The sequence below is a fragment of the Coptis chinensis genome, chromosome 1 (genome assembly GCF_015680905.1).
Source record: "Coptis chinensis isolate HL-2020 chromosome 1, ASM1568090v1, whole genome shotgun sequence".
Taxonomy (NCBI): Eukaryota; Viridiplantae; Streptophyta; class Magnoliopsida; order Ranunculales; family Ranunculaceae; genus Coptis; species Coptis chinensis.
In genome coordinates, this window is record NC_141456.1 from 61,125,745 (window position 1) to 61,148,953 (window position 23,209).

Here is a 23,209-nt window from a genome sequence, read left to right on the forward strand (position 1 = left end):
TGTTGACCTTTTTACATTCTACGTTCTGACTACAATCGGCATCGATGATGAACTGTTTTTGAGCATCAATGATAAACTGTTTTTGAGAGAAACACAGAAACAAAAAACAAAAAAAAAAGAAAGAAAGAAAGAAAGAAACCAAATAATTAGTTATTACCTTTGTTGATGATGGTGTCATGGTGCTAACTGCTGACTGATGGAAGAGTGGTGGAGGAATGGTGGCGGCTAGACTGGTGGGGGATGTAGCGGCTCAGCCCTAGTTAATGGGTTTTTACTTTTTACTAATTGGTAATTTGGTATGGTATATTTCTAATTTTCTACTAATCTAGTATATTAAGATATTGCGGATCGGGTCGGTTATTTTCGGTTATACCAAATCCAAACCGAGCACCGAACCGACCCTGTCGGTTTTGCCATTTAACAAACCGATCCGAACCGTCTTAAATGGATAACCGACCCATATAGCTCGGGTCGAGTCGGGTCGGTCGGTTTAGTCCGGGTACATCGGTTTTATGCACACCCCTAGGCACATCTATCTTTTTTTTCTTTTTGTTTGTTTGTTTTTTTTTTTTTTTTTTTAAACCACTTCTTTTGTACCCATGATCATCCGAACCAGAGATTACAACAAACAACTAACAAGGCAGAAGAAATTACATGAGTCAAAACAAAGATGAATAATAATAAACCCGTGTAGTTAGACAAACTCCAACAGCTTCTCTTCGTGTCACCCATCAGTAAACATATATTGTTCAATGTACATCTACCAAAATAACACAAACTCAAAACCTTCGAAATACCTATCTCCAGCTCGTTTCTTCCAAAAAGACACGAAAGTCAATAACCAAGACCCGGAGGTCATAACAAAAGACCTGAAAGTCTCAATCGTTAGTGACGCTTTCAAATGAAAACGCCCCACTTCTTCCAACAGATGATAGTCGCCATAGGTTTGAAGTATCTTTAGGGGTCAAGAACTTGAAGCCTTGGAAGAATCCTACGTAATTTTACTTGTCAATGGACCAGAAGACTCTGGTTTGGGATGGCTCTCCAAAGTACCACACTAATGAATGTGGAACACCTCAGCAACAAACTCCACCTCACGTGACAATGATTACTGATTTACTACTTGTATAGTTGAATGTTAATGGTATGCTCTAACTTATATAAGTTGCGACAAGAATAAATGCAAGCGTCAACAAACAGTCCTGAACGTGTGGGGAAAATGAAAAAGAGTGGGAGGAACTGGGACAAATACGAGATGTGGAGACGAAAGATCAACAAGTACTCGCAGGTAAATGGATCCCAATCCCCACCAGGATGGATCAAACTGAATTTTGACCCTCCAAAAAATAACTCTAACGAACAATACATTCAAGCAACTATCCTAGCTCGACAAACAGTACTAAGAAGCATTAGCCTAGAAGAAGATGCTGAGACCTACAAAACATTTGGAGAACAAACACGCTTCTTTGATAAAAATATTCATAGTTGACATTATTCGGACTCTACCAGCAATTGGCCTCAAGATTAGTAACACATGATACAAGTCGCATCTTATATACATTACATAAACACAAAATGAATGAATCCGTCAAGATCATGGTCAATAGTGGAGATGGTCATTGCTTTCATGTTCGAAGATGTCAAATTCCATACATTTCTAATGTAAAATCACTGGATGAGTAAATGTCACATGTATTGTGTATAATTCACTGCTTCAAATGACAACTTCCTCCAGTACGCATTCTACAATTATGTATGATAGCCTGCTTGACTGCCAGAAGCCAGAGTAAAATGCTTGACCTGCTTTCTCAAATTTTGTTTAGCTGTGGGGAAGTGGATCTGAAGACTCAGGATCCTAGAAGAAGAAACAATACGAACAATGAAATCAGATTCTCCAAGTTTTCTATAATCATAAATTGTCAAATCATCCCAAGCAATTCTTTTTTTAACCTCGTACAGACTTCAACTTACAAAATTTGGAACCTTTGCCAATATAAGGAAAAATAAAACCCTGTTGTCTCAGGTCCTTCAGAAAGAAAAAGTCCCACTAAATACAGAATTGTGGACATCAATTAGTAGGACAGGTCTTGTTGACATTGCTGAAAAGACGCCAGGTGAATGAAGGATAAACAGATTACAGAATATTGTGGCATGAAGGTTGACAACTCCTAGAGTAAAACCATTTTTGAAAATTTGGAAAAAGAGATAAATGGCGGGTGAATATTGGGAGGTACAAGTTTCCCATAGAAAAACTGGAAGTCAAAGGTACCTTTAAAAATGTGTTTTTTGGATTGAGCTATGATCTAGGGTGGACGCTGGAAAATAATGATCTCAGGAAGAGGCAAAATTATCACTAACAGTATATTCTGTGTTCTCAGAAAGAAGATATAGAACACTAGTTTTTAGCATGTCCTTTTTCTAGGATGGTATGCCAAATATTGATGGATCAGTTTGGAGCACAAGTTGACTTCTCATCGAGTATTGCTGATATTTTGAGGGACTGTTTATCTTCAGCTGGTAAATTCATTTGGATGGTCTAGTTTCATGCCATGTCTTGGGGTTCTGTCTAGAGAGAAATGGAAAAACTTTTTAACACAAAGCATCTTCAGCTATGTTGTTGATAGTGTGAAGCATATGATATGGAATTGGTTTTTTGTCCATCCAACCAAGAGGGAATTCAGTTTGAGCAGTTATAAAATGGGCAGGAATACCATTGTAGAATAATTATTGTATTCCCCTTATATTTTGGGGTTTTAGAGTGACTTCCCCTGTCACTGTAGACTTGTTTACTGTTCAAAAAAGAAAGGCTGAAAAGACTCAGTCTCAAAAGTCAGTGTACTGATCACAGATCTGTGTTTAGATGACAATACTTAACAATAAACAGAATGAAATGAATCATGAAAGTAGTATTATTTGTACCTCCTGATTCTTATTAGGATGAAACGCGGGGCTAAGCTGAGAACTTTCCATATTCGAGAGTAGCTGAATCACAGTCTTTAGATGAGGAACACTATAAATCAAAGTCAGTTTAGTTAATATTCAGGGCTCAAAGACTAAGTGTACAGTCATGTAAAATGTAGCAAACCAAACTCAATAGGATAAAGAATCAGTTGTCTGTTATTCCAACTAATATAAAAATATTCATGTGCAGATCACTTATCCACTTTAGTTGGTGACAAGCAAGTAATGCAACACAAAACGCAATATACAAATGTCTAAAAAGTAGGAGGTATAAAGATGATAACAAAAGTGGTGCAAGGAGAAAGTACACATTGTGAGAAGTTAAAGGAAGAGAAATTTCAAAAAGAGAATGCACCTCAAATTCTGTTTTTACTCAATTTTATTAGTTAAATACTTAGCAATATAATGTTTGCACAGGTATTGGTTGTCAATGTTAAAAGTAAAGCATGGTTAAACAACTTTACTTGCCGCCAGCTCTTTGCTAGATATTCTTGACTCCTACTTCTGTACACTGCATAATTGGCTGGCACTACGAATTTGAATGTCAGCCGACAAAAACATTTGCGAGAACAGAAAATGTGGTTGTTATTCTTAAGTGATTCACATTTCTTGGCTCGGGATCTAATCTAGAGTAGGCACCCCATAATACATGTGCCAAACGTGGCATTTGACAGTGCCACATCGACAGATGACTCAGCATAACTATCTTATAGAACACCTGAGGAAACGCCACACTGGTGTAGGTCAGGGTATCCTCCATCACCACAGCGTGTACATGTGCCTAGCTGGCACAGGCCACCTATGATGCACGGATACTGCTGTTTACCTATTGCACCGGTGTCCACTGGGTACAATACTGGTACTGGATACACTTCAGATGCTGCTGAAACGTATTGTTCCATATCCTCACATAGCTAAGAATAATACGAGGGGTGGGGGTGGGGAGAGTACACACAAACATAGATGGAAGTATGGAACCAAATAAATAGATAAAGATGAAGAGGAATTCATACCTACTTCGTTGCTAATCAATAATCACATCACCATTTATCATCGGAAAAAAAAAAAAAAATCACATCACCACCTTATGTTCAAAATCATATTATATTGCTATTTTTTCTAAGAATTGTATATTTATAATCCTGTATCCCTATCCATACCTGTATCCTATATTTTCAAAAAACGTCGTATCGTACTTGAACCCATGTCGCCGTATCGGTATCGGTACCCATATCCGTGCATCATAGCAAGCCACTAGAATACAAGGGTTATGCAAGGATCCAGTGGTCCTGAGGGTCACGCTGTCCCAATTTACAAACACCCAGCAGCCAAGTGCGAACAGCTAATTCTAACATCACTCAACATGTTGGATTGAATGGTGGCTTATTTGCAAGCATAACACATGGGCTAGGAGCTATGTGACCAAGGGAAGGTAGAAACCCGCCAGTTGTTTCTTCCACTGACCCAAAGGCACGTGGTGATCATGTAAATATGTAATACCATTTATAAGGGCTATGTAAGACCTTAATGGGTGCTCACCTCCTAAGAGTCTAATACTGATTTCAAGTTTATCTCTACTTCCTTTCTCAGCTCTCAGCCCACGCTGCATGCCATAGCACCAATCTTGGTCGTCTCTAAATACTCTATTTAACCTATAAAGGAAACTCATAGACGGAGCAGTCAACCCATTACTCCCTATATTACTACAACATTGTCATAAAATCAGCCTCACAAACATTTCCTTCATCATTTGGATTCAACACAAGCATTCCTACATCAAGAAAAAGAAAAACCCACCTTACCTTTGGGGTCAGGAAAACAAGGCTTGTTCCTTTACTAAAGTTGCAGCTTTTTCTTTTCTTAGCTCCAAAATTGTAATTATGTTTTTGCTCCTCAGTTCAAGTCTTATTCGGCCTCCCTTTAGATTAGAATACCCAACATGTATGCTAATCCTAGTTGCACAGATTACATGCCGATGCACCTATCATCTCAATCAACTACACTTTCTCTCTTGGACTCTATCCTAGTTTTAATCATCCTGGTGTATCGTGTTTTCGGAACATCCACATATTTGCCACGGAATCCATGAACAAGTTAATTCGCCTAATTGTCACCCTACGCAACATTCACCACAGTACAATAACAAAGAATCTATAGTAACCCTATAATGATAATAATTCTGGTAGTAGTAACAATAATGTATATAATATTGTTACTCCTACGCATCTGTATACATGTCATTGCGTCAAAAAATCTGTGCGGAGCCAAGGTACACCAAGTTTGCACCCAGAGTCACCCTCAACGAATAGTGAATACATGACACCCCATAGGACTAGGTACCTATTCATTCCTCTCATGGCGTTTGAGATAGAACTTTCCAATAGAATATAAGAAGTCTTCACAAGCACATAACGTGCAAGTTCTTCAGCCCAAACTTAAGGTTTTGATTCTTCCATTTGCAGCTAAATTTAGGAACTAAATATGGATCACCGTTGTTTTAATGCTTGCCTATACTACTCAAACATTTACAGGTCAGAAACAAGAATTTCCATTTCTCTTTGACTCTGACTAGAGTAATGCGGGTTAATCATCAACAAACTCCTAATCAAGTGAGCGTATGCGAACGTTTAGAGTTGGCTTTTTTTTTTGAGAGGGCGTAAAATGTGTCTTGGCTGCTGTCTGTCTGTGCCCCCTTAATAGTGTCTCCCTCTTCTCTGCCCTTCATCTTCCTTCTCTCATCTCCTCCTGCTCTTCTCATCTCCTCCCTCCTTCATCTTCCTCCTCTCATCTCCTGCTCTTCTCTTCATCTCCCTCCTTCATCTTCCTCCTCTCATCTCCTCCCTTGCTACGCTCACGCCCCCACTTCTATGCAGTTATTCTAGTATCTTCTTAATATCAATAGCCTAAACTTAAAAAATAACACAGACAGATAATCAAGAGATTCTATACTGTCATTCAGACTGTCTTATATACTAAAGAGATAAAACACTATACATGTTTAACATTTGAAAGCATTTCCAAAAACAAAAAAGATAGAAACAAACCTATGCAATCCATCTTCAGTATGTGCATCCAATGATGAAATCACCTGAGGCAGCTGCTCTAATACCTATATATAAACAACATAAACTATTACGATGAAAAATTCCAAAGAAAACAATTTACACTAACTCATTCACCTGTGCTGTATTTCTTATAGTAGACGTTTTCGCCACGAGATTTTTCGGAAGCTTCATGAGGCAGGCCTGCTAAAAAAAGACGAAATGTAATTAACGCACGACCACATTAATTAATTAAAGTTAATTATATTCGGTGTGTGGACCTGAGAAGGAGACGATTGTTGCATGAGGTGTAGAAGATTAGAAGTAGATTGAACTGCTTGTGATATGTGATCAGCTACCGTTGCTTTTGCTGTCCCATCTCTACTACTACTACTAATACTACTAATGCTGGCTGACGAGGTCGATTTTGATGATGCCATTTAATTTCAAATTATAATAATTATAAAACCAGCACAACAATAAACAGAAAATAAAGGGTTTGGACTAGGGGCTTTGTTAAATATTTCAATGCAAGCCCGATCCAATAGGTAGAAAATTTTAATTCAACATGAAGCCTGAGTAAGAATGACCACGCACAAAGGCACAAAGGTTGCACAAGAGTTGATTGTTCCTGTGAAAATTTAGCACCGAGGAAAGGAGATCAGGACCACCTAGTTTACTGCTCTTGATAAAAATAGACTTTGATTTAAGTACGAAATGAACTTCAAATTGATCGTCATGCCTTCCTAGATAGAAGATTGGGTCATTTTACATAATTAGGTTCAACATCTCTCAGTAAGAATAAGATTAACTCTGTGAGTTCACGTTGGTTTACAACTTTTGATGGCAATGAAATGAGTATGAATTGGAAGCATGATACATTACTGACACATTTCACAATCATATAGTTTATATGCTTTGTGAAAATTGAATGCTCCACTTCTTGATGCCACTGAAGTAAATGGTGACATTTGGATTCCCATGTTTTTAGGAGGTTGTGACTAAAATCATTATGCCCGTAGTTCAGACTTCAGAGCGATTACAATCACACACTGTAGCAAAAGAAGAAATTTTCTACGAGAACCGCAGGTTCAGTCATTAAACAGGTTCTACTGTTGTATTCATATTCGCACACTTCTTGCAACTATGAAAATATTTCGTTTTTTTTGACAAGTAGGCTTTACTAGAAAGGACCTGCAAAGTATAGTGAGTTACATAATACAGATACTAAGTGAGAATTTCACAACTAAAAAGGATGCAAAAAATAAAATTGAAAATTGCACCCTTTTAAGCGCCCGGCAGCCATTATCACGATGCTGGTCCAGTACTAAATTCCTGAACAGGAACAGGTATTGTTTCATTTGAGTCGGACATCAAAATACCAAAGCAAGCCATTGACTCCCCCCCCCACCGGTTTGTCAGCATTACTTATTCCTGAAAATGTAATAATTTCTACTCTTCCATATTACCTACTAGGCTACGAGGCTCCAAAAGATCGATCCAAGGGTCTTCCCTCTCCCTGGCCAATATATTGTATGTCCAAGCTTATACAATAAATTCTTCGACTGAAATGGCTTGTGCCATAGCCAGTGGTTGGAGCAAGAGAGTCCATACCTCCAAATGTATGGTGTACCTCTATGAATTAGAGCACCTATGAAGAAGCAATCACTTGAGATGGCACTATATTGATGGGCATATTTTTTTTCACACGAAACATGACAACAATACATATACCAATCAAATACTCCCCTGCGCTTATATCTAACCAGAACTATGGATTCACCAACTCTGTTTATCTGGACTTCCATGTAGTTCATAATTACTAACAATGTCCAACTGTTTCTTGCATAGCAATGAACTCATAGGATAGTAGTTGTATAAACGAAAGCAAAACAAGAAAGGTTGGTTTAACACCTGAACATTGTCTGTGCAATGGCATGACTGCATGTATAGAAAATTTTCATGACTGTGACTGGTAAAGAGTGGACCTAAAGGAGGGCTAACCCGAGCTCAAACCTGGGGTAGGTTTTCAGAAAATGTAGCAGTATATAAGCTAACTCTACAAAAGCAAGTAAAAAACAAGGTCAGGTGGTAAGTTCCCCTTTTAAAAACAGGTAAAATAAACTTTAACTAGATTAAGAAAGGAAATTTACTAAAGAAAAGAGGAAATAAATAAAGGAAAAGAAACTTACCCTTAATTGCAAGTTACCTTACATTCATTATATATTTATGTAAACTAGAAAACCAAATTTGTTGTACAATATTCGAACTTTATGATAAAATTGGTGTGGATGATACGTATGTAGAACAACCCAAGTTGTCATGATACACAATGCACAATGCACCAAATGTGTAATGAAGTCAAATAACTATCACACCCCTATGGTACAGAATCTGGAAAATAGAGAAACTGCCAGACCTTGAAAGCTCAATGAGTAATAATACAATTAATATAACATAAAAAAAAAGCCTAATGAATAATTATTTAATACAATTAAAGACAGCTTAATGAACAATAATTAACTAACATAAATACAATTAGCATGTACCTAGCACTACATATTTCTCCTCTAAAGCCTGTATAAGTGTATAAGCTAAATTAGTCCTGTCATTGCTGTGGAATAAAGCTTAGCAAGGAAGAAAAAGATAAAAGGTAGAGAGTTCTAAGAGTACTCCTAATCATGGCATCAATTGCTATGTCGATTCCACCTGTTCTATCACATCCAAATCATAAAGGAAAAGAAGACAAGTATGAAGTGCCTGACTGGTTCTACGGACCATGTTGGAAATATGTTAACCATGCTCCTGAATGCCTACAAAAAATTAGTACATCTTTCTACATTCACAGTATTAGAGTAAGCCAGACAAGCTGCAAAGCCCTCATTTACCTCCCTGACCATTGTTGGCGAAAGGTGTCATGGGGACCCTACAACCCTTTCTTTGCTCCAAGTGTTAAGGGTTACTGTACCTCTATTGGAGTATTTCCACCCCCACATAATAAGGGAAAACCTAATGTCCAAGCATCACCACCCATGAGACAAAGAGATCCACCACATCGAGGAGAAGACCCTACACCTCCAACCCGCGATGGTCAAGAGACTACACTTCCTCCTAGTCAGGATAAACCACTAAATCCTATTATTAAGACTCCACAACCCAAGTATCGACAAGCATCACCACCAACTTCCATGAGTCAAAGAACATCTGACATGCCTACACATAATACCCCAGTACAACCTGATCAAGGAAAAGCACCAACACCACAACAAGGAGCTCCTGCCCCAGCTGCTATCAAACACACATCACCATACCAAGGAGCTCTATCACCCCACATAGCTTCACCCCCAACACCACTTGCTCAAATGACTCCAACTTTTCCAGGTAGAGGTCCCCACTGTAATCTGATCAGAAAATTGCGCCATCACTAAACCATGGAAATGCCACACCCCCCAGACCAGGACAGCAGCTTGCTCCTAATGCTCCCCCACCACAAACTGATCAAGTATATGTACCATGTCCTGGTCAAGGAGCTCTTATTACACCTAGTCAAGATACTACACTGCCAAACCCTGTTAAAGAAATTCCAACAAGACAATGTCTAGACACGTCATCCCCACCCCAAGGACAACTTCTTGCTCCAATTCAATATTTCCCATGCCAATCTGATCAAGTAAATGCCCGATCCCCTAGTCAACGTCCTAGCGATGCTCCTACAAAAGAGGCTCCGCCAGCAAAGGAAGCTTTACCACCAACCTCCCTGGGACCTGGAGGTCCTAGACAAGCACCCCAAGACCCCATGGTCAAGGAGCTCCTAGCACCCCCAGTCTAGAATCACCATCCCGGCTGAAAGGAGATTCACCAAACTCAAGTATTGGAGCTCCCAGTCCTGCTAGACTAAATACCCCATTTGATCAAGGAAATGCCTCACCCTCTCAAAAAGGAGATGCCATCACTCCTAGTCAAGATGCCCTACCACAACTAAAACAAATAAATTCACCACACATTTGTTAAGATACACATCAATCCCCTTCCAACGAAAAGAAGCCTAACCACATCAACATCAAGTAGATTCACCTCCAAAGGCCTTAGGTCAAGGATCCAGAGTTACCGTTACTCAAAACACCTCTAACCATCCAAATGAAAAAACAAAAAAGCATAAAATAAACCAGCCCATTGCTCTACCACCATACGATCAAGCAGGTATAAACCCCCAGTCAACTCTACCATGAGACCTAGTTACTCTTAGTCAAAATACAGCACCAACCCCTAATAAAGGAACTGTACAAAACATTGATCAAGGAACCTGCCCTACACGAGGGAGAAAGTGATCTATAACGAATGAGATAAAGAATTTCTGATTTCTACTGTTGGATTGAACTTCCCCCAAATAGAAAACTCAAAAAGAATATCCAAGATTTTCAATACCAAGTCGAGTATGTGTTCACAACACTAGTCAGGGAATTGTAGGATGAAGCATACAAACATACACACACACATATATATAGGGGGGGTTAGGGATCAATATACCATGGTTTTCATATCATGCCCCACAACTTCACCCACACGAACTAGAACCTAATTTTTTGTGAATATGTCCAACAAAACATGAAGATTACCTCCACAAAATTTCATCTCATTTGATGGTGTTTAACAATGTCAAAAGATGATTGCAAAATCAAAAAATCTGGGCCGTTAAAAAAAATTCAAAGTTGGCAAAAAAAATTAACTAGGTTAGAGGTTTCCAAATGAGCCGAATTTTGGTGGAGTAGCCATCCATAGTTAATAGATTATATCCACTATAGTCCCGCTCTTAGAAGTACGCACTTTTTTAACTTAAAATAAGTACGTAAGTTAAAACTTTACCTAGAAAATGAATTCAAACCTAATTTTTTGTGGATATGATGTGCTTACCATAAAAATCATCTCCACAAAATTTTAGCTCATTTGGAAACATCTAACCTAGATAAAAATTGTTGTCATCTTTAAAAAGAAATCTAACGGTCCAGAAATGTCGAGTTTTTGCAATCATATTTTGCTGAAGTTAGAGGTATCCGAATGAGCTGAAATTTTGTGGAGATGATCTTTATGGTGAGTACATCATATCCAAAAAAAAAAAAAAAAAAAAAAAAAAAAAAAAAAAAAAAAAAAAAATTGGTTTGAATTCATTTCCTAGGTGAAGTTTTAATTTACGTAATTATTTTAACTTAAAATAAGTATGTACTTCTAAGAGCGGGACTACATACTTATAGGGGCTGGCTACCTTGACAACCCCAGTTGACATATTATCTTGACACCCCGCCACATCCAATAGATTATAGCCGATCCAATGCCCAGATCTTGAGCTAATTTAACAAAGAAATCAGGGAGGGTAACTTAGTCATTTGACTCCCATTCACAACAAAAAAACACAAAAAACACCCGACTCTTCTTCTTCCTCACTCCAACTCGTTCTCTCCTCTAAGCTCTCTGATTCGACCCCGCATTTGATTCAAAACTCATTCTCTCTTGAATCTTATCGTCTCTCAATCAAAGTTCGACTCGAAATTATTGTTACCGTATCTCAATTTGATAGTTCTGTCATGGCTGGTTGGGTTATGGCTTACTATGTCTAGTGCAATATTTTGATTCCTCTTAGGCTAAGTCCAATGGTGCGGCAAAACACCAAATATGACGGAAATTGTGATCCAATGGTGCGTCAAAATGCTAACCCGCCAACACTATCGGTATAAGTTTACCTATCTATACCACCAGTTTTAACGATATAGCATATGGTCTGCACGCCAGTAGGAACGGCGGCTAGAAAATTTGTCTGGCCAAATTTATTTTCAAAATCTTTAGCTTTGGTGAATTACCTTTCTATCCCTATTATTTTGTATTTGTACACTAAGAGAAAAAAGGCAAAATGGGAAGGAAAGAAAAAAATATTTCCCATATGCCTTTGGGAGTGGCGGCTATGGAGTTTTTTTTTTTTTTTGGTACGCCATTGTCAAAGGCAAGCTAGGGAGGTGTGATTGTGTTTTTTTTGTACGCCATTGGAAAAAACCATTAGGTCTTAAAACGCTATCCCACTAACCTTATACACTATTCTATTGTGGTTTGGTGCGATGGCGCCCCAAACCATTGGATTTATCCTTATATCTTCTGTCACAGATTCCAACCGAAGAGAAAAACATTGGTCCTCATCATCGCCTAAATCGTGTGTCATTTCACCCAATAAATTGTCCATATATACTTGGTTCCTCTTATGGAGATTTTAACTTTTAACTATGGTCATGCTTTGGGTGATGATACTAGAGGTCGGGCTCGAACCCCGCCAGTACCAAAGAGTTACTAATCTCATTTAAAACAGGCTTACCAATCAAAAAAAAAATTATGAACTTTGATTTTATTAATTTTCTTTTTACCTAATTTTCAAAAGATATTTTTTTAAAAGAACTTCAAAAACAATGTTTAGTTGTGATGAAAAAAAATCTAAATTGGTTTCACTACAAAGTCGTGACTTTTCAAACCTGATACAATTTCTATGTGAAGCAAACTGCCACACTTCAATAGTGGACGTTCTAACTTCCAACTGAGATGTTGGTGTTTTGGATGAACGAGAATCCCTGGGCCATGGACTTGCATTACTGCGACTAATATGCATGAAGATGATGTCATGATTATTTGCAATGCATGTAGGCATGTGTATGTAAAGACAAGTTATCAAGTTTCTTCCAATATATCGAGTTTCTAACACAAAACAATGAAAACATCATTCATAAGAGATAAGCTGGGAAGCAGGAAACAGCAGCTTATTGAGTTATCAAACAACTTAAATTGAAGGAAAGCCAGAATAACAAAAAAATAAAATAAACAAGTTCTACCATATTGTTTTTTTCTTCGCAATTAGCATAAAATAATTGAAATTCAGGAAGCTTCATTGATTCAGTAACTTGTTTAACAGCAAAACTTACAACTTACAAGCATTACCAATGTACATAAACAGCGGAAAAACAAAACAACCGGAAAAAAAAAACCAAAAGTTAATAGATAATTAGATATATAGCTCATACCCCACTAGACGAAGCAGCCATTATAGCTCTCTTTAACTCTTCCACTACATCATTCCCCGACGAAGTATCCGACCCACTAAACTTCTTACTCTTCACTTCGTTCCTCCCCTTCTCCTCCGCCCCGTTCTTCTTATTCTTCCGTTTCTCAAACTCACTAGAATTCTCACCCAAAGGCCTACTAACATCATTATTACTACTTCCTCTAGAATAACTTCTCCTTAAACTCCCATTCATTTTCATCTCCTCTAAACTCTCCTTAATCAAATTATTCTCCCTTTGCAAAACCTCCACTTCCTTCTTCATCCAAAAACACATTCCCTTCAACATTTCCCCATCCCCAATCCCACTCTTCTTCTTCTTCTTCTTCTTCTCCACCACCACTTCCCTTTCCTTTTCGACCCGCTCAATTGAAATCTTATCGACAGTCAAAAAAGGTAACTTCAATCTCATCTTATCAAAACTCTCCTCTGGAAAATTAACCCCCCATCGAAACTTAACCTCCACAGCCTTTTTCCCCACCGGTAAAACTGTCTTCGCCTTAACACCCACTCCACTAAAAACCCCATCCTCATAACCACTACATAAATTCCTCATAACCACCACTGGCCTCTCCACATCATTACATTCCACCCCACTGTTAAATGGACTAGTACAAGAAACAGCGGTTTTCGACAAAGAAAAGTCACCAAACTGGGGTTTAATATGGAGAGAGAAAGTTGGGTTAGGGAAATGAGTGAAATGAGCTGAGATAATTAAAGGGGAGTTTTTAGGTGAGCCAAATAAACCTACACCGGATTTTAAGGAGAGGGAAATAGGTTGGTGGTGGTGGGTGTGAATATCGGAAGTGGTGGTTTGGGTTGGGGTGTATGAAAGTTTTATAGATGGGCCGTTTAAGAAGTTGGTGTGGAGGTTGAATGAAAGGTCTTTTGAGTCACCAGCTGTGAAGCTTGACATAAAGGGGAGGCCTAGAATTTGAATTGGGAGTTTGAATCGGACTAGTGGATTTTCATGCCCTGCCTCTTCTTTTCTAAGCTTCACCGATGCCTTCATTATATCTCTTTTTGTTCATTCAGTGTTTGGGTTCATTAATCTGAAAAAGCATGTTACGAAATTATGATCAGACACTTGAGTTTTCAAAGGAGCTGAAATATTTGAAATATCAGCTGATGTATTATTTACTTGAGTATAGACAGGCAGATTGTTAACTAATTGGTTCAGTGTTATTGTTTGGAGAAGAAGATGACTATCACCTCACTACAAGTCTACAACTTACAACAGAGTGAAAGATGCTTCGAGTTCTTGACCGAAAGTGTTCACAAACTAATTAAATTATCAAAAGAGTGGAATTTCCAGGAGCTTATGAATAAAGAAATTGTCAGGGTGCCTCCACATCCAGCTTAATAGAGTCAAATCAGTCAATAGTCAATACCACAATAGGCAACAAGTCAGTATCTTTATATGAGCATCGAGACATTGAAATACTTGCATGGAACTTGAAAGACTTTCAAAAGCAAGTAACAAATTGAAAAAACAACTGTGTCCACAATAGAAACAAAAGGTCGCCAACGAACTCTCTCGAACGTAACATTTATTATAACTAGCTAATCTGCCTGTCCTATGGCCAGGCTTACTATTATATCTCTTTTCTTATTGGTTTCTGTCTGATGTCCAAAGCCATTTTTCAGATCTTCTTCTTCAGAGAAATTGTATAGAGAGAGAGATTAGATATATGTTGATATTTTGAGAGAGTTTGGAGTAGGGTGAGGTTTTGTTTCTGTTTTCGGTAGTTAAATACTCAATTACCCCAACGTATAATTCAAATATGAGCGTGTATTTGGTTTTTGTTTTCCTACACATGAGAAAAGACCAAAACGTTTTTTTATAATTTGCTAAACACACCAATAATAAAGTTAGCTTGGTAATCAACATAGTAATTATTTTTTAAGTAGGGACTTTTTTAAAAATATTGCTGATGTGGCTTTCTGTGAGCATATTGGGAGAAACGGATATTAATATAGGTAGGATAACGTTTTTTGTACCACGTTTGTATTGCTGGGAACCAAAATTCTGTTCAGTAAATTTGGGCAAACGAACCGAAAATTACCTGAAGACCACAGAGATGAGTAGTTAGTTTAAAAAACACTAAAAAAATGTTAAAACAACAAATGCCAGGGATCGAGTCAAGTAATTTTCCGTTTCAGTTGACCTATCTAAATGGTTTTCAAAGTTGATGAATTAAATTCGGGTAGTTCAAATCGACGTCACACTGTATTGAAATGATGGTAAAAAGCAAACCAAAACTGCATAAATGAATTCATTACAATTTAAATAACAAAAGAGCTAGGGAAAAAAAACAAAACAAAACAAATCAGTAGATACCTGGAGTGTTTGATGATTACAAATAAACATTGTATAACATCAAAGGTTTTTTTTTTTGTTCTGCATAAAGCAGTTTAACGACTTTCTTATCAAACACTTATTACGAATACTGCGTCGAAATGAGGCGGAGGCAACTATTTAAAGAGGAAAGAAAATAATGGTGGAGTGTAAAGTAGGTTTGTTGTTTAGTGATGGTGGGGATGAAAATAGTATGCTGAATGAGGTGTTTCAAATTTGGGGAGATTAGTTAAACATTCTTTTCGGAAGAGAAGTTATAGTTACAGAGTTATGCATTTGAACGGGGTCCCACAGAAGACTTTTAGAAAATTAAACAGACACTTATCAGAACAAACAAATAGACTAAATAGGAAAAGCAGGTAGGACTCATACTCATGTCTAAATTGCACTGCTCAGATGCGTTAAACCCGTGGGAGTGGAGCCAAGCATAAAAGAGGCGTACATTTGATGATAACTTTAGAAATACATAAAAGCCCTCTGTATATGCACTTAAATTTTACTAAAGCACAGGCTAGAAATGGAAAGCAAAAAGTAAATTACAATGTTGTCCCTTTGTTTGCCAATGATTTTATTTTTTGCTCAACATTTAGTAAGGGCAGCACGCGGGTATAAAAAGGCTGATTACTTTAAAGGTGCCAGGTTATTTATAGTAGTAGTGATGGCCAATAGGGTCACTAATCTTGTAGTTCTGTTTTTTGTCCCAATTCATTGGAGCAATTTGAACTACACCAACTAGTAAATGAAGGCAACTCTAGCATGAAGTCAATGTGTGGCGCGAGGCTTACTTCAGTGCCTCGCCTTGACCAAGGCACGGGAGGTAATATAAAGCGAGTTTTTTGTGCCTTTTTGCGTCTTTTGTTGAGGGGTGAGGTGCACAAAGCACGCGCCTTATTAACATCCAATTGTTGTATGGTATAAGAAATTGTACAAATTTAATAAGTTTGATTTTAGAGTATACTCTAAACTTAATTTTGACTAGTTTTTGTTAAGTTGTATAAATTGAGAGAAGACACAAAGATGAATTAAATGAAATTTTACAGGATTCTAAAATTTGAATTACGTGTTCTATTTAATGAAGAACCAGATTTTGGGTTTAATCTCTCTGGTTGATACATAACCATCATAAAAACCCTCTCATTACGTACTAACCCATAAAAACCACCTATGTTTTTTAAAATACCCAAACTGACTAAAATACCCCCCACACATAAAACCCTAGATCTAAAACTGATATTCTCTCTTTATTCTCGTTGCATTCTCAAACCCTAGATATCCTGCAAAAATGACAAAACAATCGAAAAATAAGAGAGAAACACCCACCAAAACAAAAAAATCGAAAGTTTCCATCTCACAAAAAAAAAGGAAAGCAGCTACTGATAAAAAGACCAAATCGAAGGTAAAAATCATATTTTTTTTTTAATTTCGTTTGTAAATAAACAAAATCTAAGGTGAAAATGCTTAATTTATGATAGAAATATGCATTTTCATATATAAAAAGTATTAATTATATATATATATATATATATATATATATATATATATATATATATATATATATATATATATATATATATATATATATATTTCATTTTCACAAGTGAATTTGTATTTACATATTTGAAATTTGTATTTGGTCATCTTTTGCTCATCTTTTGAAATTTGTGTTTACATATTTGAATTTATATTTACATATTCCAAATTTGTATTGCAACAGGATGTAAAAATTACTGGTTCTAACAAGGTATTCCGTTCTTCTGCATTGCTAATGCTAAAGCTTGTACAAGATTTGAAGGGAAGAATTAAGGATATTCATGTCACCAAGATGAAAGCAACACCTTTTGGTCATTTGTTTATGGTTTTTGTCGATGGAAAGGTCGATAGTAGAATGTTAGAGAAACCAAGCCACATCATTATAAAGTTATTAGCAAGTTGATGCAAGGAGAGGCATAAGTTTAAAATAGGAAGTAAGTTTGTGTCTTTATGTCCATCTGATGTGGTTGTAACCTTTGGGCTTTCGGTGATGGGGAAAGTTGTTGTTTTCCAGTCAGGAACGAGAATAGACGAAGCTATTTCTGGATCACCATTCCTGTTGAGACGTTTTTCTGGAGTTAACAAGATAACAACAACGGTTGTAAAAGAAATCTTGAACTAGATTGTAGATTCAACAGACCCTACGGACGTTGAAGATGTGGTGAGACTACTCGTCATTTTTCTGGTGATGACAGTATTTGTAAGTAGTGGTGCGAGTGGAATAGCTTGGTCCTTCCCAAAGCATGTTGAGACTTTGGAAGCTATGTGGAGTGTGTCGTGGGCTGCCTCAGTTCACTCAGAACTGATTGAAAAAATTCAGAAGTGGGATAGCAATAGTCTGTTCAAAATTTCAGGATGCATTATTCAGCTTTTGGTAAGTTTAGTTTGTTTTCTGATATATGCGTAGTTATATTTTCATATCATATATCACTCACATGATAAAAGAGAATATACATTTGCATATGCATATGTCAGATGTCATATGTTAGTAATATAACAACATTATATTGTTTGTTTTCGTATGTAATTTTGTTTTCACATATGCATAGTCATAGTTCCATAGTCTATATCACAACCTTAAAGGGATGTTTTCTGGATTGGTCCTTCAAATTTGTAGATGAAATCCCGTATCCAACCCCATTGGTGGCCCTTAGTATTCACTATAGACTAGTCCTATATTTCGGCTTCTTAATGAAATAGCAGTCCTGAGGTCAGTGTTAGATTTTAGTACACTCTCTATATTACTATTGGGCAGGCCCTTGAACTGCTTAAGTTACGTTAGACTGCATGGTGTATATTGTAGCACAGAGATTTTCATTGCAAGAAGGACTCTGTACAGTCCAAATCTGAAAATTTTGTCACCTAACTGGGTCTGTATTCCTGAAAATCTGGTTTGTACAGCGCCAGTTATAAACTTATCATTGATTGATTGTAGATTGTGCATCCTTTCAAACAAAAGCAAAAGTTGATCAGTCAATCAGTGTTTTTAGTGGAGATCTAGTTTTACTTTTTAGCATAACATTATTTTTGACAGAATTCATGTTAGTCGGGTAATTAGAGAGTTAGTTAGGGATGACCGACCACATTACTAGTTGTAATTAGGTGTATGAAAATATGAAAATATATTTACATATGTCAGGTGTATGAAAATATGAAAATATATTTACACATGTCAGGTGTATGAAAATATATATGAAAATAGAATTTTACATATGAAAATCTATATTTGCATATGAAAATTGAAATTTACATATTCAATGCAGATGTCATATGTCATCTTTTGGAAAAAGAATTCTATGAAAATGTTGTTAATACAAATTCATATGTTATGTGCAGTACTTTTTGTGTGAGCATGTGAAACTTTGTGAGCCAGTCCGCGAGACTTGCTTCCCACGGATTGCAAAGTGGTCGATGGAACGACTAGCAGATGAAGTACCAAAAACTTTCAAGCTAGAAAATGTTCCTAATTGCAACATCAAAGTAAGATTGGAACTGACTGAGGAAGAGAAAGAGGCATTATACCCTGAACACCACCAAAGTGAAGCTGAAAGCTTGAGGAGGGAAAATACTGAGTTAAAGAAGGAGAATAAAGAGTTGAGGAAAAACTTAGTAAAGATTTAAGGGGTGAGCTTGGTAGACTGACGAGAATAGTTTGTGAAGAGAGTCTAGATGATATGTTTGAAAATCATGAACATAGAGATGTAGATATGGTTGAAGGGGTACAGAACAGAGATGTGGATTTGGTTGAAGAGGAGGGCAAAAGAGAGTCCGAGTTGTCCGAGAAAGAGTTGGCTGAAAAGGAAGAGTTGTCTGAGAAAGAGACATGTGGAGAGTTGGCTGAAAAGGAAGAATCTGAGTTGTCCGAGAAAGAGTTGGCTGAAAAGGAAGAGTTGTCTGAGAAAGAGACATGTGGAGAGTTGGCTGAGTTGGTTGAAAAGGAAGAATCCGAGTTGGATGGAGAAGAGGAAAGCAGCGAGACAAAGTCAGATGAGGAGGAGGAGGAAAAAGGTGAGGGAAAACCTAACTCGATGGTTAAGAAAGTGAAGGAAAGGGAGCGGATGAAGAAAACATCAACAATATATGAGTTCGGAAATATTAAGAGGCAGACAAGGAATACTAAAGTTGCTGAATTGGATGATGAACCAGTGATTGATGCAGATGATTTCGATACTCCACCACCCCCGCCTGTAGGAAAGCCTATGTCAAAACCATATTCAACCAAGCTATGGAGTCTACTTGATAAAAAGAAGTTGCCGTTGGTGAAAAGTTTTTTCAGAAAAGCAAACTAGAAGTAAAATTTACTTTTCATAAATATTTGTAAGTTTTTCTTATCGTCTATGTAATTGCACAAATTGTTTTGATCGTGTATGCATATTGCAGTACAATTGCGTGGATGGACATTCAAATGCACTTGAAAATACAGGGGGAACACGTGAACCACCTAATGTTGAACTTCTTCGTCAGTGACAAGGTAAATCTTTTGATTACTCAAATCTTTTGAAATGAAAAAACTTGCAATTTAGTAATTTTTCGTACTATTTATGGTAGATCATTGATTGGTACGTGCACTTCCAACTCTCCAAGGAAGTGGAAAAGCTAATTGGATCTTCTCCACCAAAGTGTCTCCATTTCTCATCATTTGCATGGGTAAACATCTTCCATGTCATTTAATTACTGAAGTTGAATATGTAAATTCAACTGTATATGCGTACAAGGCATGAAGATATTGTTGTTCTTATTTGTTGTAGCTGGCTTTAAGAGATAACCAGAAACAAGGCATGAAAGTCTATGTCACAGATGTCCTAAAACAGTTGGACAACAAAGTCGCCATCTATTTTTTTTCATCATAAATAGTCCCAAGTTAAGAAAATTCAAAAATGGTTATCAATTTGGACTTTGCTTCATGTTGATACTTTGAATTGGGAATGGACACACTATGACTCTTTAAGGCCAAGGAGGAGCTGAGAAGAAGAAATACACATTCGTTAGAAGATCTTTGAAATGTTGGTAAGTGAAATTTTATTTTAAGTTACTATGTAAATCTATATTTACATAGGTCAGTTACTATGTAAATATAGATTTGCATATATATTTACAATGGGACTATTGTAATGCATTTAGCAATCTGCACAAAGCATTAACAACATTTTTCAGTTTTTAACCCAACAAAGAAAATCTAATTACCAGTAATTTCTCTCCTACTATATGCTTGGCATTTGCATACCGGAGGAGTTTTGCATAGACATCGGGCAGACCCCAAACGAATAGCTTCACTCACTCTTGGGTTTGATAAAATGAGTAGTTTTGAGATTATCTGGCTTAGGAATTTTGTTAGAAATTTTAGTAGTGGTCTCGTTTGTTTTAGACAGAGTGCTCTGTACGTTCTTGGCATCTAGACACGGATAACTAAAATTTCAAAGGTTCCATATATAAAGTCACTGCATACATGCATGATGTTTGACTTAGGTACATATCGCAAGTTGTTGTTGTTGACTCTTTCTAGTTTCTAGTATTAAGATCGAGTTTAAGAGCCTCTAATCACCGGAGGGCACAGACTGAAGAAGCAGCTATTTACAGATTTAACACGATCTGTTAACAATGTCAATTTGTGAGGGGAAATCGACCCCTCACAAATCACAATGTCAATTTTTCTATAGTACTGAAATTTATCTAAAATAATACAAAAATGTCAGAAAAGACACTTTACTTGTCTGCCATATTTCGTACCTTAATTGTAGATACTCATTTTAGAAAATCTAAGCTTGAGAGAAAATATTGGTTTAGCTTTACGTAAAATGTTCAATGGATAATTTTATTTTAAGTTACTATGTAAATTTAAGTTTACATAGGTCAGTTACTATGTAAATATAGATTTGCATATATATATTTACATAGTTTTGGTAATTTTTTGTTCAATTTAATGCTGCAAGAGAGGGTGGTGGAAGCTATTAGATGTAGGCGTCAGGAGCTAAGGTTGCCAGATGTGGATTTGATTAAAGATATCAAAGTCGGAGAATGCCCACAACAAGGAGAATCGTAAGAACTTAGCTTCCCAAACTTAAATGTCTTTTTAATCTCTTATCTCTTATCTTATACTTCTTTTTTTGCATTTTCATTTCAGATTGTGGTTTCTTCGTCATTTTGTTTGTGAAGGCTATAATATGTGGAAAAGCTATCCAAGATATAACGCTAGAAGCCGCGAAACAATTGAGGGTTAACCTGACATATGATATCGTATCAAGCCAACAAGAAAAATGGGATCCAAAAGAAGAATGCAAGAAATGAAGAACTGATTTTCCGTATTTCTAGTTGATTACGTTATGTTTATTTGTGTTAAAACATTGGAACCATTCTAACTCGGGAGTGTTCGATTATGATGTACTGTTACCGTTAATGTGTTGGAGTTATTTAGTTTTGTTCTGCATATTCTGCAACTAGCTTCAGATTGCGTTTATATATAATGTGGTTCTTTCTGCATATATATTTATTGTCAATTCTGTTTAATCTGTTTTTCAACTCTTTAGGTCGTTATGCTCTTTTAAATGTAATATGTGCTTCTTGATCTTTTAATGTGCAAAATACAAGGACCATGGTCCCAGACGAGGCTTCTGCAGATTGCTAAATCCATTACAATAGAGTCCCATTGTAAATCCTTGGTTATGTAACAACTAAAAGTAGGTTATGCATTTAGTAATCTGCACAAAGCATTAACAACAGCAAAGTAAGTTTCTGGAACCATGCTTGTTATAAATTACTGGTTAGGTGATTTTGGATTGTAGGTGAGAGGTGAGCCTTTAGGTTAATAATGTTTTTTGTAGGAAGCTTGTTCTTGTATGAAACTCATCCAGCTCAGGCAACTGTTACAATTTAACATTTTTCAGTTTTTGACCCAACAAAGAAAATCTAATTAACAGTAATTTCTCTCCTGTTATATGCTTGACATTTGCATACTGGAGGAGTTTTGCATAGACATTGGGCAGACCCCAAAAGGAATAGCTTCACTCACTCTTGGTTCGATAAAATGAGTAGTATAGCTTCAATCACTCTTCGCTCTTGTTTGATAAAATGAGTAGACATAGACAAGTTTTGCTCTTTTGTTGTCGTCCAAGATTGTGCAAATTGGGAAGACGACAAACCTAAACTCCTGGAGTGGACAGATTTAGTATATATGAATCCAACTGAATTGGATACCATTTCATCTCAAACATCTACTAAATTGGATAGCAAAGCTAGCTCAAACATCTACTAAATTGCAAAGCAAAGCTTTAGTGTCTATGTAAATATAGATTTACATATATAATGACTATGTAAATCTAGATTTACATATATTCTGTCAGGTGTCAAGCCAATTTCATTCCCAAAAGTTATTATGTAAATTTAAGTTTGCATAGCTTTAGTGACTATGTAAATGTATTTTTACATATATATGACTATGTAAAAATACATTTACATATATTTGGTCTGTTTGGAACTTTTCAATCTCAAAAGTTATTATATAAATATATATTTACATATATAATGACTATGTAACAATACATATACATAAAATTTGTCAGGTGTCAGGTTAATTTCATCCCCAAAAGTTACTATGTAAAACTATATTTTCATTCTCCAACTAAAAAACATAACATATAAAATCCAACATCAAACTATAAAATCCAACAAATTCATCGACATCTTGTTTTTCATATACGAGCAACATCAAAGAATAGATGAAAAAATGCAAAT

The 23,209-nt window shown here is 36.5% G+C and overlaps 2 protein-coding genes across 2 annotated transcripts; both read right to left on the minus strand.

Moving 5' to 3' along the window:
* Positions 1 to 1,444: 1,444 nt before the first annotated feature.
* On the minus strand, positions 1,445 to 6,735 carry LOC147524817 (tobamovirus multiplication protein 2B-like). The gene is made up of 5 exons (XM_086604388.1): positions 6,284 to 6,735; positions 6,141 to 6,206; positions 6,006 to 6,070; positions 2,920 to 3,010; positions 1,445 to 1,855 (listed from the first exon to the last, which is right to left on the minus strand). Exons 1-5 carry the CDS (start codon positions 6,440 to 6,442, stop codon positions 1,820 to 1,822), a joined length of 417 nt encoding a protein of 138 aa, XP_086460514.1. The 5' UTR covers positions 6,443 to 6,735; the 3' UTR covers positions 1,445 to 1,819.
* A 6,163-nt stretch (positions 6,736 to 12,898) lies between these two features.
* Positions 12,899 to 14,456, minus strand: LOC147524818 (uncharacterized). Its single transcript, XM_086604383.1, has 2 exons — positions 14,328 to 14,456; positions 12,899 to 14,144 (listed from the first exon to the last, which is right to left on the minus strand). Exon 2 carries the CDS (start codon positions 14,102 to 14,104, stop codon positions 13,049 to 13,051), a length of 1,056 nt encoding a protein of 351 aa, XP_086460509.1. The 5' UTR covers positions 14,105 to 14,144; positions 14,328 to 14,456; the 3' UTR covers positions 12,899 to 13,048.
* Positions 14,457 to 23,209: the final 8,753 nt, after the last annotated feature.

Excerpts from the sequence above, each read along its gene's own strand:
- LOC147524818 (XM_086604383.1), bottom strand. The coding sequence starts at position 14,104 with ATGAAGGCATCGGTGAAGCTTAGAAAAGAAGAGGCAGGGCATGAAAAT.
- LOC147524817 (XM_086604388.1), bottom strand. The coding sequence starts at position 6,442 with ATGGCATCATCAAAATCGACCTCGTCAGCCAGCATTAGTAGTATTAGT. Across the intron at positions 6,071-6,140 it reads CTATAAGAAATACAGCACAG|GTATTAGAGCAGCTGCCTCA; the intron begins GTGAATGAGTTA and ends GTTTATATATAG. Across the intron at positions 1,856-2,919 it reads ATCCTAATAAGAATCAGGAG|GATCCTGAGTCTTCAGATCC; the intron begins GTACAAATAATA and ends TTCTTCTTCTAG.